Source organism: Alosa sapidissima, chromosome 23 (assembly GCF_018492685.1).
Source record: "Alosa sapidissima isolate fAloSap1 chromosome 23, fAloSap1.pri, whole genome shotgun sequence".
NCBI classification, from domain to species: domain Eukaryota; kingdom Metazoa; phylum Chordata; class Actinopteri; order Clupeiformes; family Clupeidae; genus Alosa; species Alosa sapidissima.
In genome coordinates, this window is record NC_055979.1 from 19311933 (window position 1) to 19329902 (window position 17970).

The window sequence follows — 17970 nt, forward strand, 5'->3', positions numbered from 1 at the left end:
CTCTCTCTTCTTCTCTCCTCCTCTCTCTTCTTTTCTCTTCCTCTCTTCTTCTCTCCTCCTCTCTCTTCTTCTCTCCTCCTCTCTCTTCTTCTCTCCTCCTCTCTCTTCTTCTCTCTTCCTCTCTCTTCTTCTCTCCTCCTCTCTTCTTCTCTCCTCCTCTCTCTTCTTTTCTCTTCCTCTCTTCTTCTCTCTTCCTCTCTTCCTCTCTCTTCTTCTCTCCTCCTCTCTCTTCTCCTCTCCTCCTCTCTCTTCCTCTCTCTTCTTCTCTCCTCCTCTCTCTTCTTCTCTCTTCTTCTCTCTTCTTCTCTCCTCCTCTCTCTTCTTTTCTCTTCATCTCTTCTTTTCTCTTCCTCTCCTCCTCTCTCTTCTCTCTTCTTCTCTCTTCTTCTCTCCTCCTCTCTCATCCTCTCTCTTCCTCTCTCCTCCTCTCTCCTCCTCTCTCCTCTTCTCTCCTCCTCTCTCCTCCTCTCTCTTCCTCTCTCTTCTTCTCTCCTCCCATCTTTGCCCCACTTCCTCCAGCAGTGTATCGGCTAAAGAAAATGCTCAGCTGGATAAAGGAAATAAAGGAAATTAATGTGGGGCTGGTGCTGCCCACTGCTTGGACAGAAATAGACAGTGGACTCCCCCTTACCCTGTGTGTGTGTGTGTGTGTGTGTGTGTGTGTGTGTGTGTGTGTGTCTGTGTGTGTGAGATTGTATGTGAGTGAATTTGTGTGTGTGTGTATGTGTGTTTGTGTGTGTGTCTGTGTTTGTGTGCATGTTCAGTAATTGCAGTGTGTTGCAATGACAGAGGCGTGTGCCTTTGAAAGCACACACTCTTTGCCGATGTTTTGATCTTCTCCTCTGAGGCCGACGCTTTCTCCAGGCTGCTTCCTTCTCTCTTCCCCATGTTTGCCATCCTCCACCTTTCTGGGCTCCTCCATCTCCATCTTCTCCACCCACCAGACGCCACAGTTTACATCTCCATCTGCTCACCATCCCGCCTCCTCCCTCTCCTCCCCTTTCTCCTCCTTTCCTCCAGGATGGTTGAGGAGCGTGGGCGTGTTGACGGGAGAAAGGAAGGGTAGGAGAAAACGTTGGATGGAAAGAGACAAGGCTGTTTGGAAAGCTCAGCGTCAGGGTGATGTCTTATTAGGACGGTTGGTTGTACTGAGACAGACGTACTGCCTGCTCTGAACGCAGACGTTCCCCCTGAAGAATGAGAACGAAAACAAATGAGAAAACAAAAACACAGACACAAGGCTATACCAGTCATGCTGGACTGAACACAGACACAAGGCTATACTAGTCATGCTGGACTGAACACAGACACAAGGCTATACTAGTCATGCTGGACTGAACACAGACACAAGGCTATACCAGTTCTGCTGGACTGAACACAGACACAAGGTTATACCAGTCATGCTGGACTGAACACAGACACAAGGCTATACCAGTCATGCTGGACTGAACACAGACACAAGGCTATACCAGTCATGCTGGACTGAACACAGACACAAGGCTATACCAGTCATGCTGGACTGAACACAGACACAAGGCTATACCAGTCATGCTGGACTGAACACAGACACAAGGCTATACCAGTCATGCTGGACTGAACACAGACACAAGGCTATACCAGTCATGCTGGACTGAACGCAGACCAGTTCTGCTGGCCTGAACACAGACACAAGGCTATATCAGTCATGATGGACTGAACACAGACCAGTTCTGCTGGACTGAACACAGACACAAGGCTATACCAGTCATGATGGACTGAACACAGACCAGTTCTGCTGGACTGAACAAAGACACAAGGCTATACCAGTCATGATGGACTGAACACAGACACAAGGCTATACCAGTCATGATGGACTGAACACAGACCAGTTCTGCTGGACTGAACACAGACACAAGGCTATACCAGTCATGAAGGACTGAACACAGACACAAGGCTATACCAGTTCTGCTGGACTGCAGCATGTGCTGATATGCTTTGCCTGTGGTGGGTTCAAATTGGACAAGCAAAGGGGCAAGAGGCAAATTAACTTTTTCATTTTGATAATTGTGTTTGGACATTCTAGATTGTGCATGCATTCATCTTTGTTCAAGACTGTCCTAAAGTTCATGTATTGTGACAGAGAACTACTTCAGAACACTTCTGTGTGTGTGTGTGTGTGTGTGCGTGTGTGTGGTCTCAGTGGTCTCAAATCAAACAAAACAACTGTTTCATGACCATTTTGCCTTTGTTTGTTATTTTGAACCCACATGTTCCCTTGCCATAGCATCCTATGGCTGACTGATGAGGCACATTCTATGTACTCCAAACACAAAACAATCTCTCCCTGCGTTTCCTTCATTGGCTCACAGAGAGAATCATCCTGCACTGTCACACTGCGTTCCTGCATGCCTCTCACACAGATCTGCAACACTGTCTCTCACAGCAAGGTGGTTGGCGGTTCTGCAAGTGAGATGTCGGAACATATTAACACCATAAGTCTTCCTATCTAGCGTCTCCAGTCAAGAGCTGCAATTTCCTCTGCTGCTACAGTACGTGCTGAAAGACATGTTTTCTGCTGACATAAACAACCAGGCAATTAAATAAACATCAGGCTTGTTGAGATATCGAAGCCTTTCCAAGTTTCCATGCAAAGTGGCAATTGTTTACCAGAGGGAGATGTGAAATGATGTGGTGTGTATTTCACGGTTAAGTCATGGATTTGCGATCAGTAGGTGCATTACGCCGTCATGTTGCCACTGTGAGTCACCTGCTCAGCTGATAAGGCTTGGCTCAGACGCTGCCGACGCCGACGCGGCATGTTCCGTGTTTGTGTTTGCCGAGGGGATGAAACGCTCTGGGATTCTCGTTTGACTGCAGTGGCCTTATCTCTGACTTGCCTCTTGTTTAGAAATGCGTGATCAAGTTCCGGCAGCCTCCGTTGATGATATGGGGCTTTACTGTCAAAGGACTGGTTTTAAAGCCGCTCTTTTTACTTGAAACCGTTCAACATGACCGAGAAACCGCAACTTTACGTGAAGAAACAACTATTTTAGATTAGATTAGATTAAATGACTGTATTGTCTTTGCACAAGTAAAATTCACTACAATGAAATGCACTATCTAACTTAGTGCAAATAGCAGATAAAATGCTGTCGAGACAGTATTTACAGGATATATAAATAGTTTGTAATAGAATGATAAGTATTATGTGCTGTAGCAAGTACAAACAGATGGCTGATAAATAGATAACAGTTGATGGATAGATAGTACATTTTAACCTTTTCAAGTACTACAGATTGAGCGCCATATAGACAGCCATAGTAAATAGATAGATAGGTAGTAAATAGATGATACATAGATAATAGATATGTTGATGGCAAATGTCAAAAATGTCTATGTTCTGTGTTGCCCCGATATCCACTGAAATTAGCATGCAAACCAGCCAGTTCTGGGCCATCCCTCTTGTAATGCCACTTTGTACCTTGTGTGAGGTGGTATTAAATACAAAGCAAGTTAATGGCAGAGTGCCGTTGTGAATGTAATGGTGAATTGAAGACAGCTTGAATCCTACAGAAGCCTACTGTTAGCCCCTTAACACACAGCTGCAGCACGGAAGCAGTCTGCATGGCAGAGGGTGCCTGTCTTTACCCGTGTCGTTGACAGACACAGAGACATACAGTACACAGGTCTGTCAGCCATCTGCATGTGAGAGTTTAATGCCTTGAGACTCAGGGTTAGTCTTCTTCTTATTTCGTTTGGACTTTCACCTCATATTTTCAGTTTTTTGTGTGGTTAAGAAAAGAAGGAGAAGAAAAGTCTTTGCCAGGCTTGATAGATCAGGTCTCTCATCTGGCCGTAACCTTGACAGAAGAGCCGGAGCGTTTCAGCGAGATAGCCGTGCCAATCAACCTGACACCTGTGTGTGTGTGTGTCTGTGTGTGTGTGTGTGTGTCTGTGTGTGTCTGTGTGTGTCTGTGTGTGTGTGTGTGTGTGTGTGTGTCTGTGTGTGTCTGTGTGTGTGTGTGTGTGTGTGTGTGTGTGTGTGTCTGTGTGTGTGTGTGTGTCTGTGTGTGTGTGTGTGTGTGTGTGTGTGTGTGTGTCTGTGTGTGTGTGTCTGTGTCTGTGTGTGTGTGTGTGTGTGTGTGTCTGTGTGTGTGTGTGTGTCTGTGTGTGTCTGTGTGTGTGTGTGTGTGTGTGTGTGTGTGTGTGTGTGTGTGTGTCTGTGTGTGTGTGTGTGTGTGTGTGTGTCTGTGTGTGTGTGTGTGTGTGTGTGTGTCTGTGTGTGTGTGTGTGTGTGTGTGTGTCTGTGTGTGTGTGTGTGTGTGTGTGTGTGTGTGTGTGTCTGTGTGTGTGTGTGTGTGTGTGTGTGTGTGTGTGTCTGTGTGTGTGTGTGTGTGTGTGTGTGTGTGTGTGTGTGTGGAGTGCCAGTACTCTGCTCTTTAAGTCATGGGCTTCTTTCCCTGTGGCTGTCGAGACAATTGAAATTCCCTTTTCATTTGAATTTCATAAATAATGTAGGTTCTCACCATTCCTGTCTTCGGAGGGCTGTCCTCTATAGGTGACTTAGCAGCTGTCAAAAGGCTTCTTGCTTCTCTGAGCTCAGATTGAAAATGTCCATCCTAATTGCCCTCTTTAAAAGGTATAAAATAGTAAAAGAGCCTCAATATTTTAAATAGCAGAGGATAGACAGTGGCCTCCCATACAAAATGTTCCTAGAGCTGCACGTGAACAGCAAGACACTAACAGGACTGTAAGCATGGGTGTGATTGGCTGCAAGACACTAACAGCACTGTAAGCATGATTGGCTGCAAGACACTAACAGCACTGTAAGCATGATTGGCTGCAAGACACTAACAGCACTGTAAGCATGATTGGCAGCAAGACACTAACAGCACTGTAAGCATGGGTGTGATTGGCTGCCAGCATAAACAGTATGTTCATGATGATGATGATGATGATGTCTGTTTAACTGTATTAGAAGTTGCTTTGAATGAAACTGTCTGTTCTGGAATACATGTACAATTACAAGTGTGGAACAACCCTTTCTTTTTTGAGGGGTTAATGAAGTTCTTCACTCGGTTGTTTCTTGGTTGTACGTCTGTTCATTGAGACGTGTTCATGTGTTGTGTTGTGCAGATCTGCTGGTAGTTTCTAAGCGTGTTCATGTGTTGTGTTGTGCAGATCTGCTGGCAGTTCCTAAGCGTGTTCATGTGTTGTGTTGTGCAGATCTGCTGGCGGTTCCTAAGCGCGTTCATGTGTTGTGTTGTGCAGATCTGCTGGCGGTTCCTAAGCGTGTTCATGTGTTGTGTTGTGCAGATCTGCTGGCAGTTCCTAAGCATGTTCATGTGTTGTGTTGTGCAGATCTGCTGGCGGTTCCTAAGCGTTTTCATGTTCTGTGTGCAGATCTGCTGGCGGTTCCTAAGCGTGTTCATGTGTTGTATTGTGCAGATCTGCTGGCAGTTCCTAAGCATGTTCATGTGTTGTGTTGTGCAGATCTGCTGGCGGTTCCTAAGCGTTTTCATGTTCTGTGTGCAGATCTGCTGGCGGTCCCTAAGCACCCGTATGCAGCCATGGAGAACTGGGGGCTTAGTGTGTTTGTGGAACAGAAGATCCTGCTGGACCCTGAGATATCGTCCTTCTCCTACCAGATGGAGCTGACCATGGTGGTCGTGCACGAGATCTGCCACCAGGTAGGCAGCCTATACACATACGCACACACACACACACACACACACACACACACACACACACTCACACACAAATTTAAACCAGTGATCCACTGGTAAAACAAGCACATTGCCAACTCTTCAAGACAATTGAAAATTGGAATTGTCTTATTAAGGGGCCTTTCATTTGTACAGTATGGCTTGTCCTTCCCTGTACATTCATCTTGTAGAGACAGAGAGACAAAGAAACTGAAGGAGAGAGAGATTTGATGATCTGTTATGTAGGATGAAACCGATGCCTAGAAGATCACACGGCTGTTGCCAGTATCCTTCACTATCTTCTCAGTGCTGCACTCTAATGCTGCTATCAGCCAATCCATTTGATGTAGGAATCAGCTGTGGCTTGCACTAGAGCTCCTAATGAAGGTGCATTAGCCTGGGCTAAAAGAGCTACCGAAGCTGGAAGCACTCTGAGAGCCCTTTGATCTGGCCAGCTCGGCTAAGCACACGCTGATCTGCAGTGCGCTATAAGATAAGACGTTCTCCGAAAGCAGGTCATGTACGTTTAGTCAGAAAACTGTAACACACTGATCTAGTTTGTGCTACTGCAACAATGAGCGGTTCTGAGACAAACAGTGTCTAGAGCCCAGGAGTTTACTCATTTAAAGTATTGTTTGTGAAGCTCATTTTGTGTTTTGGGGTTCTTTTTTCCTATTCATGCTTTTGGAAATGGCCTATTTCCACATCAGCCATTGGAAGCTGTACGTTAAATATTTTACATCCTTCAAAAGTGTGGAGTAATGGTAGTGTTTTGCTAAAGATACTTCAAAGTCAACTAGAAAAGTTTTTTTTTTTTTGGTGCAGCAAACTTTTCAAAGTTGTAATCCATATCAGCTTTTACAAAACTTACTGCAAGTGCTGTATTAAGTCCTCTGTGGAAATCTCACTGCTTGACCTTGCGCCATGATTGATGACCATGGGAAGAGAACATCAGATTATCTCCCCTCTTTAAAACCTGGTACCTTCCATTACAGTTTCAATCGACCCCCTCCCACCCCCCATTTTATGTCACAAACTCTAAAGACTCCGTTCTTCCACACAGCATTTTTCCGAAGCTGTTTACAGGCCTAGTGCAGAAAAGTGAAAGGAAGACATCTGCAGCCGTTGAAGCTGCCATCTTTTTTTTGTTTTTTTGATGCGCTATAAAACATGCACCATTAAAGATTTAAGTCGACAGATTTACAGCCGCGAATTGTATTCACGGTCGTCTGTGCTCATCTGATCGGAAGGTTTATCTCCTCGTTTCAGACGAGACCGGGGCTGGGGGAAGAGAACACTGTGCCTCTGCTGGAGTAATTGGGTGTGTGGAAGGGGCCAAAAGCAGCGTGTGAGGAGGGTCCATACGGGCCGGACAGGTTGGAGGGTTTGGGTCGGAATAACGTTGCTGCACTGTGTCTGCACCACAGCCTTCTCATGGCCTTCTCCTGCACATCCTCTATGGATGTTGTTTGTTTTTCTCTCTACTTCCTCCACTTCTTTTGTGCTCTTGCGTTCTGTCGTTCTTTGGCTCGTCTTTAGCTTGTTATTTTTGTATTCAAGTCTTTCAGCTCTCTCTCCATATTTCCATCTCTCTCTCTCTCTTTCTCTCTCTCTCTCTCTCACACACACACACACACACACACACACACACACACACACACACACACATGCCAGACAAGCTCCCAAGCTTGTATCATCCTGCTGCTGTTCTGTAACCTACTTTTAGTCCCGGCATCATTGCAGTTTATTAGGGGAAGATCAAACACATCCAGTGAAGGCCATCACAAGGGGAGCGGTGCAGCTCCGTATTTTTGGGAACGTTGAAAAGCAATTCTCACCCACACTGCCCCCCCCCCCCCCCCCCCCCCCCACACACACACACACACACCAGAAATTCAGTGAAATAGTTTTTGGGAAAAATATTTTCATCTTGCCCCATTTTTATCCCCCCCCACCCCCCTTGTGCACCCGCTTTTGTTGCCGTGGAATGGTGGTGCTACTGGGGTTTGTTTGGGTCGCGCTTTTGTTGAGAGATTATTCGCCGAGGTTGTTGGAGAGCGTCTCTGCCGGCTCAGAGCAAACGAGCAAGCAAGCAAGTGAGCGGATTCTGATTCTGAATCATGCCCCCCCCTCCCTCTCTCTCATTGTGTGCGTGTGTGTCAGACAGTGCATAGTGTGATCTCTGCTGCAGCATTTTGATAAAAGTCTCCATGGAAGGAGTTTTGGCTGTGTTGGGTGGGGGGTGGGTTTGGGGGTGTAAATGTCAGATCATCCTGCTGATGTCCTTCCTTTTATTTGCCATTGTGTTCTTGAGGGGAGGGGGGGGGGGGGCTGGAGGGGGGGGGGGGGGGGGGGGGGGGGGGGGGGGGGGGGGGGGGGGGGGGGGGGGGGGGGGGGGGGGGGGGGGGGGGGGGGGCGTCAGTTTGGGTGGATGCTGGCACAGAACCATCCCCATAAACTCCCGCAGATAAGACGGTTCATGCAGAGCTTTGAATGTGGGTCATCTGATATGCCCCCCCCCCCCCCCACACACATCTCTCTAGTCTCTTCCACTTCTTAGCACCATCACAAGTGTATTGATTGAATTGGCTTAATGTCATCACTGGGCGAAGCGTTATTACAGAGCAGCACAGAGAAGCAAGTATCCAGGCAGATATCCGAGCTCTCCTATCATAGCAGGATCTGTGTGTCCATTCAGCTTGATGGCGGTCTCCTCTTTCCTGCTGATAGACTTTTTACACAGTGGACCAATGGTTTGGTTGGTACAGAGTGGAAGACAACAGTATGGGTGAAAGACAGGGGATGCGTGTATGTGTGTGTGTGTGTGTGTGTGTGTGTGTGTGTGTGTGTGTGGTGTGTGTGTGGTGTGTGTTTGGTGTGTGTGTGGGAGTGAGTGAAAGAAAAAGCCATGCTGAACCTCTCAACCTTCTTTGATGGCATCCTCTCATCATCTCTGTCTCGTGACCTCTATCTTGATCACACGACCTTTGGAGGATCAAATCAGATTATCGCAGGCTACATCTCCGCTCATGAATTTTTATGAGGACAATACCAGTAGTCGAGAGAGTTCATTATTTATGCCACTTCCGTGTTCATACTTCACTGTGATGCGAGTATTCCTCTCTGTGCTTACGGTAAGGCTTACATTGATAGTAACACACGCAGTGGCCTTGAGAACAATGAGAAGTACCTACTAGACTGTATCGCATTAAGCAATCTCAGACCTCACACACTCATGCAGTAGATACTCAGTTACAGTAGGTCCTCAGCTGTGTATTATAGCACTCTTTTGGTGGGATACTTTCTGAATCAAGTTATTTCTCCGATTTACATGTAGTCACACACATTGCACAGCAAAGATTTTAGAGCGGAGCACTTAAGGATGTTTGTTTACAGAGGAATGAGTCATTTACAATTATACAATGTGAAAATAGAAGTTGCATGCATGTCATTTAAAACATTACATAATGATATCAAATGTAAGTGTAACAGTTTGTCCCAACTGCATGTGAGCATTGTTCTCTTGGGTCATTTTTCTCGTTCAATATATCAGAACAACGTGAGCGACAAAACGATAGAAACAGGGGGTCCAAAAGTTCTGCTCAAACTGAAAGCACTGCTTCACTCACATCAGGATATGATACGCTGACGCTTGCTTGCAACGCACACGGTGTTAGTGTTACTTGTGATCATGCTCACTAAAGAGTTTGGAGTAAAAAAGAATGAGAATGATCATTCTTGATTTTTTGAATGATTTAATAAATACGGTTTTGTATTTTAATGCATTCAAGTTCAATTAGGGATTATGGCCACATCTGGAGTTCAAACCTGCAAAAACAAATACTTACAGAAGCACTTATCGTAGCATTCTTCATTTCTTATGTAGTCTCACTGCAGATAAAGCTGAATAGTGTTCCCAAGGCTCGAGATTGCTGTTTGCATCCTTTGGGTCTCTGGTTTGTCAGAACAGCACTTCTGGATGTTTTGCTACTGAAAGGTCTCTGACTTTCTGAAAGTTGATTTGCGGGGTCATTGGCACAGCAGCAGCAGCAACATAAAAACAAACCTTTCTCAGGGTCTCTGTGAAATCACTGGGGAGACACAGTAGTCCATGTGGGAAGCAAAGCGTGACGTGCGTGCGTGTGTATGTGTGTGCGCGTGTGTGCGTGTGTGTGTGTGTTGTGTGCGTGTGTGCGTGCGTGCCTCTGCATCCAGTCGGTTTGCGTGTGGTCTTTGCACAGGGTAGGGCGGGGTCAAGGGACATCGATCCCCCCTCCACCCCCCCCCCCCCCCATCCCGTCTCGCTCAGTTGCTAGGTCACTGCTCCGGGTCACTGCTGTTTACGTCTGCGCATGGCGTCCTCCTCTCTCCACTCCCTGCTGTCCACATGTCCGCACATAATGAACATGTGACATGATCCACATGGACACACACTACCCACTCTGCTTCAAATTGTCCGAAATGTCATATGGAAGTCACGTAACGGACACTGTGTTGATTGGCAAGGCTACGGTCTAGAGCACTCCTCCTCTCCCACTTGTGTGTCGGGTTGATCGCTCCTTAGAAGAGAGGTTAGTCGCCGGTGAATACTGTTTTGGTAATAAGAATAAGCATGTGCTAGGCCTGGCATTCCTCCTTCATTTATTGCGATGCGGTGTGCTTCAGTGGTCAGTGGTCACTTGGTGTCACAGCACAATGGGGAAGCAGAGCTGATGTCTGAGGAAGGCTGGGATTCCAACGTTTGACCCTGTCTTTGTTCACACCGACGCACATTCAGACGCACACACACATGCACAGAAATACATATGCAAACACATCTGAAGAGGATACATGGACACACACACACACACACACACACACACACACACACACACACACACACACACACACACACACAAACAAACATGCGCAGACACACACACATATGCAGATGCATGCAGCGACGTGAACATGAATACAGATTCGTAGACACACACACACACACACACACACACACACACACACACACACACACAGACACACACACATTCACACATGAATCAGATATCGTATGTCTGCCATTAGCCGGCGGGCGGCTCAATCTCCCTGTGTACTCCCAGCCACATTAGCTGAGCCGTACCTCTGCTCACACTAATCCTTGTAAGTGTGCTTTATTTAATCAGCCTGATAAACATGTACGCCTTTATGAGGGCACAAGGCATTAGCACAGAGTCTTAATTATTCACCCTGCTTACATACGCATGCACACACACACACACACATGCACACACACACACACACGCACACATGCATACATGCACACACGCACACACACACACACACACACACAACCAGCCATCAGTACAAGGGGGCCTGGGCACATGAAAGCCTCCCTCTCTCCAGGAGTCGACAGGCAAATTAGTCAGACGGGGGGAATAACACGAGATGGCACTTAATGCGATGATGGGATAGTCAGGCTCGCCCGCTCGCTCGCTGGCACCGATTCCCCCATCCCCATCACGGTAGCCGACGGATATTAGTCTTCACACTCGTTCCCATTTCCACCGCCGGCTAACATTTGGGTCGTTAGCTCCTTCACCCCCCCCCCGCGCCACGACTCCTCCACTACCCCCCAAGGCCCAAGGGTGCCACGGCTGTTTACTTTTTTGACGTCGTTCTATTTATCTAACATTTTCTTTACTCGATGCTGCACTGGTTTCTGCCCTGTTTACGTGTGGACTGGGGAGAGTAGCGCAGCAGTCACCGTTCATGTCGATCAAAGTAGAGGGGGATTAGACCGTAAATGGTATTCAGAACTCTGCTGAGGCTAAAACACTAAACTGACCCACTGGCCACCACAGCAACATGTCTATTAGTGTTGCACGGTGTATCGATACTAAAAAGGTATCACGATGCCTTCACACAAAAAACGATACGATTTCCGACGTTTTTAGAATCGATACTTTATTAAAATAATAACATTCTGTGTCTGTGTGAACTGCTGCTCTCACTGCTCCTTGCACGCATCTAGGCAACTGGGCGTGTCAAGCAGGCAGCTCTGAGTGAGTGAGTGCGCAGCAACGTCAACATAGTTCTTTGCCGACAGTCCTCGGCCTTGTGGATAAAACAAAAGGTGATGTGAAATCTGGAACTATTTTGGATACATCGCGAATAGTGAAGGCAAGCCATCAGGTACACAGAGGCCCGTTTGTAAAATAAGTTTCAAAGTCATTTAAAAGCAGTATGCTATGCATGGAACTTGGCTAAACACCTCGCAGACAAATCCCAACATTTTTAAAGAGTTCAAAGAACGACAGGTTAACGAATATGCTATAGAAAACGCAACTACATGGTTAGTGCCAGTGCCACAGTCTTCTGTGTTCTTCTCTGAAAGTGAAACGAGTATGGTTCTCTGGGATAAAGCGAACCTTCCTTCATCAATGAATTTTGACGAGACATAACGAGCTGTAATCATTTTGACGAGACATAACGAGCTGTAATCATAGGGTGCTAACGTGATGAAAGCGCAATGTTCACACCAGAATAACATTACCAACACTACCAAACAATCTATTTCATGTTCGGTCAGTACTACTGGTAATATTTGTCATGGCATGTAGACTGCAATTTGTTCAATAATTATTGCCCAGATGTAGGATAGGCCGATAGGCTACCCGAAATTCGCTAATTAAAGCCCACAGCATATTACCATCATAATAGCGGCTTATTGTTACGTGGTAGCAAATCATGTTATCAAAGAAATAGACGTAATGTAATGCACACAGATATATTGCAACAGGTAATGGTGTAGGCCTATCTGACGAAGACCTGAGTGGTTGGAACGTCGTACTTGTACACTGGGCGCAAAGAAGACTATCCTCACATTTTTCCCTTTGCAACTGTCAAAGAAATCCAATGAACACGGGAAGGCCTAGGGTAGCCTATACTGTACATCAGATGGCCTAAAGATTAGGCATAGCATTCAGTGATTTGCATGCAGTAATTTCAACACTGACCTTGATCTAGCCTAGTTTGGCTATTTAAAGCTACTGCCAAAACACAACACAACAAATGAACTATAACAAACAATAAAGGACTTAATCACACAAAGTAGGCCTACTATTTTACTGACTATAAAAAATAATAATTATGTAGGAAGTTTAGAACCTAGAATTGACCTGCACACTACAAAAGTGCACCGAATTCAACACAAATGACTCAATACACTTGGAGGAGGTATGAGTCCTTTCTTTTCCAGATATCTTAGGATTTCGCCGTAGTATCGCTTCAGTATCGAGCATTGTGATATTTATGGCAGGTATCGTCATAATTTTGGCACTAATAATAATAACACTAATGTCTATACACTATGGATGTTCCACCATGTCTCTAACTGCCCCATACACCGGTGATTACACATGCATTATTTATGTTAGAGGGAACATGCCCATGCATACAGAACATATAGGAGTAACTGGACTTGTTTATGACCCAGTTAAAAATGCAGTAAATTATTTATGTTATGAGTCAAGACCTAATGACCAACTGACTTCTCAGCAATTGATAGTTAACCATATTGCTATTTCAGAGTTACAGTAGTAGAATGATAATGATTTATTCAGCAGGGGAAATCAAAGACTGGTTGCTCTGAAAAGTACTGGTGTTCACTAGTACAGCACTTTGTAACTTTTTGAAAATTGCTATATAAAAAAAGATTATTATTATTATTATATCATGATTATATGATTTATGAATGAACATACAGTATTTTATTTTTTATTGGTAGTCAATGGTTTTTGCAAAGGTTTTGCAAATCCTCCTACGGCGGTAATAGAAAATGACATTTGCCATTGTTAGTTAGATAGCTGACATTGTTTTGCTGAGAGAATGAGGATTTGTCTATTAGGGGACTTACCACTTATGTCACTCTGAATTAACAGAAGATTTGTCGTTGTACCAACTATTTGGAACATGCCCCAGGAAAGTAAAGTAAACAAACACAAAAGTAAACAAACAGCATTTACCACTGCTCTGTGCACCTCTGGACTCTCCAGACAAAGGCTTCACGCCATTGTGTGGTCCTTAGGGGGAAACCACCGAGACACAGCAAGCACGGAAATGAGTCACCAAAACACGATGGGAAAGTTCAAGTAAAAATATCAGCATTTCAATTGAGAGATAAAGAGTGGCAAGAAGAGATAGCGTGTGTGTGTGGGTGGCCATCTGTCTGCCCTTCAGACTTGCAGAAATCACAGATGGACAAGATAAATTCAATTTTAACACATCACTCAGAAGCAGAGAAAATGCTTTTTTCAATAACTCAAGTTGCAGTGAAAGTCTGGGATTGAGATGTGAGGGAGTTTGAAAAGAGTCTCACAACTGCTTTGAGTGACAGCTAGTCTCCATGGTAACCTTGTGTTAGACTAACAGTTACAACCCTGTTATGAGTTCAGAGGAATGTGAGAAGAGGAGATAATCGACCGATTTATTTGGGTGGGGGGGTCGTAGTGATGTGCTCTATTCAGAGTCTGAAGCTCTCATACTTGTGAATTAATTCATGATGCACACTTGCACGACCCCGATTGCTGTCATTTTCAGAAATGCTTATGCTAGCAACTGAAAATAGGCATCGTCTATTAGGTAATGACGCTCATATACATTTTAATTAGTTGCTGGCATGACGCAGATTAAAAAAGGACTGTTTTGATTACATGGCAGTAGTACCATTGCCGCCGTGTCTGAGCATTTTTTTTCCATTTTGTTCACCATAGAAAGGCAGATTTAACGTGTGTGTGTGTGTGTGTGTGTGCACGTGTATGTATGTGTGTGTGGTGTGTGTGTGTGTGTGTGTGTCTCTGTGTGTGTCTGTGTGTGCATGTATGTGTGTGCAAGGGTGTGGAATTTTCAGCTCAATCAGGCTCATTTGACATATTGATTGGCTCATCCAGGGCGAATGCATTAGATCACTTCTCATCTAACACTTATTTGGTGATATATTAAAAGTCCTGTCTGCGCTCCAATAAGTCTGGGCAGAGGCAAAGTGCCTCTCTGGTAATAAATCACATTTGTACAACGCAACAGGCCTGGGCCTGCTGCAGGGAATTGATTATGAGGGGCTGAAAGCCATTCTACCATGACTCATATTTGTGGAACCACTCAGAGATTGGGACCCCCTTCAAAGCCTGCATCTAAGGCGGTGGTGGAGACCGGGGTGGTCAACTTTTTAGTGAGCCGCTGAATAGGATATTCAGGCAAAATTCGCCAAAATTGTCCACACTAGGGCAGATAGTTGAGGGTGTCACATTTTTTTTGGATTTCCATTTCTGACATGTTCCTCTCTCTCTCTCTCTCTCTCTCTCTCTGTCTCACTCACTTTCTTTTTCTCTCTCTCTCTCTCTCTCTCACTCACTCACTCACACACACACACACACACACACACACACACACACACTAACACACACATGCAGATATAAATGTTTTGGCCATAACAAACATCAGTGTTAAATGTGATTTTGACCTCACCTGGGAGGATGCTCAATTTGAAAGGCTGCAGACATGTTTGGGGACTCTTGGAAGAAATCGGTTTGCAGATTTCTTGTCACAGATACGTATCTTTGCAGTCATCTCTTTTTAATGCAAATCGGAGGTGTCTGCTGCTGAAATTGTAATGTAAATCTCAATCTGAAGAAATATATGTCTCAGAAGGCCATTAAATTGCCTTTATTCGCCATATAATTGTATAATAGACTCAACTCAAGGCATGAGACACCACAGCAACTGTCGGATGTGTGTCCAAGGCCTTGGGACTTCCACCAGGGTAATGGACGTGTGCCAGTTGGCTGGCATTATTATGGTATTCTGTAGTTGGGTAGGGGTCAGGGACTGCAGCTATAGGCGAGGTACGGTTGGGTTCAGGTAATAAGCTCCGCCAACACATACACACACACACACAGACACACACACACACACACACACACACACACACACACACACACACACACACACACACACACACACAGAGGCCGGGGATATTATTTGTGGCCTTGTGTTGTTTTGCTTTCTTTTCCTTAGCTTTCCCTTGGTCCTTGACCTCTCATCCAAAGCAGGATCACATCTGCTACTTCCACCACCACTGTCATCAACATCACCATCACTGTCTGGATACAGCCTCAGACGTGTTGCTTAGCGACATAAGGGTTTTTTTTTGCTTTCCCTCCAAACAGCCAAACAGTAGTGACAGAGAAATGGTTCTGACTGAAAGCGACTGCACACCAGCAATGATATGATTGCACTCCCCCACCAAAGTTTGAATACCTAATGTCCCTAGTTTTCTATTACCGTAATTTCCCGGCTATTAACCGAGGTTTATACATTGATTTTGCTAAATGTCTTCAGCTATGTGGTTAATACACATTTCCCATTTCAGACTACTGTAGATGTTTTTTTCTCTCCTATAGTACTCTCTCATTGTGAACAGTTCCCATAGATCTCCAATAGTACTCTCTCATTGTGAACAGTTCCCATAGATCTCCAATAGTACTCTGTCATTGTGAACAGTTCTCATAGATCTCCAATAGTACTCTGTCATTGTGAACAGTTCTCATAGATCTCCAATAGTACTCTCTCATTGTGAACAGTTCTCATAGATCTCCAATAGTACTCTGTCATTGTGAACAGTTCTCATAGATCTCCAATAGTACTCTGTCATTGTGAACAGTTCTCATAGATCTCCAATAGTACTCTGTCATTGTGAACAGTTCTCATAGATCTCCAATAGTACTCTGTCATTGTGAACAGTTCTCATAGATCTCCAATAGTAGTCTGTCATTGTGAACAGTTCCCATTTCAGACTACATCTTTTTTCTCTCCTATAGCACTCTCTCATTGTGAACAGTTCCCATTTCTAAAATGACTTCAGAGTTGTCAGAGGTGTAATTGTTAAAGTCTATAATTGGGCGAGATCTGTGGACTTCCGACACGTTCATTAGCATTCTGAGAGTGTTCGCCTGGTGAGTCAGCAGAGCTGGCTGTCAAATATCCAGACAGATCCTACTTGATGGCATTACACGACACTGCGTCAAAACTCATCAGCTGTCAAGAAAACAGCAACAGAAACCCATCAAGGGTGAGACAGTTTCAGACATGTCAGACAAAAAGGAAAATATAGGAAGGAAGAGAGAGAAAGAGAGAGAAAGAGAGAGAGAGAGAGAAAAAGTGAAGAAAATGAACCCTTGCAAGTTGTTATTCTGGCTGATTAGATGTGCATATTCTAAATGCATCTGAAGGACCACAGTGAGGAATGGTGAGGCTTTGAAGTGACAAAGTGCTATTCAGTCGGGGCATAATTACCGGCTTCTCTGCTCCGCTGTTAAGAGAGCCATCAAATGGCTCTGACCATTGTGGTCCAGGTGATGAAAGTGAAGGTTGGGGAGAGGTGTGTGTGTATGTGTGTGTGTGGGGGGGGGGGGGGGGGGGGGGGTCGGGCGGGGTAGGTTGGGCGAAGTGAGGGAATTGGCGTTTGGCTGATTTTATCCCATTAATATTTCACATCAGAATGTGGGGCAGGGCTGGTGGAGGCAGGAACCAGCGAAAGCGGCGGTCGGCATCAAAGGCTTTGTGCTGCAGCCTTTGTTCCCTTGTAGAGGTCAATAGCGATGATGGTTTGACATCAGACTGGCCCAGTCTTTCACACAGGACAACCTGCAGCACAAATGCAGGTTCCAACAAGGAATCTACGCTATGCAAAAAACGAGGAACCTCCAAGAAAAAAATCCATACTGTCCCAGCCCACCAATGTAGGGCTGGGACAGTATGGATTTTTTCTTACCGCGGTTGAAAAGCAAGAAATTACCGTGATTTTCCACTTTACCTTTCATTTGAGACCAGGATTATGCTTCTACACAAAGGGGTTCATGTGCAGTAAGCATTTGATTGTCTGTATGCATTTTGGATAACCAAAATTCCTATGGGGAGTTTCCATAGGCATTTTACAAAACGCATGAGCATACCTTGGCAAATAATGGTCTAAAGCACTCATATTTTCATTCTATATTGATCTACTTTTGCACACAGCTTCACAAGACCTGGTGCTAGGGCTCAGTTGTATTTCTAAGTGATATCAAGTGACCTGAGGGCTGAAATGTGGTCAGTTCAGATAGATAGACAGACAGACACTTTATTGATCCCCAAGGGGAAATGTATTATTTTGACTGTTTCCTACGAAAACTACAGTTTCTCAGCTTTCTAATAGAGGTCCAACATTTGATGGTAGGCCCCAAAAGAGATGGGAACAATGCCCTCGTAAATA

General features: G+C 45.1%; 1 protein-coding gene across 1 annotated transcript in view; it reads left to right on the forward strand.

Annotated features, from left to right (window-relative positions):
- Positions 1-17970, forward strand: part of LOC121698177 (thyrotropin-releasing hormone-degrading ectoenzyme-like) — a 163958-nt gene that overhangs the window by 72877 nt on the left and 73111 nt on the right. Inside the window, exon 4 of the mRNA XM_042080024.1 lies at positions 5515-5669. Within this exon, the coding sequence (XP_041935958.1) occupies positions 5515-5669 (155 nt within the window). The remainder of the gene's footprint in view (positions 1-5514; positions 5670-17970) is intronic.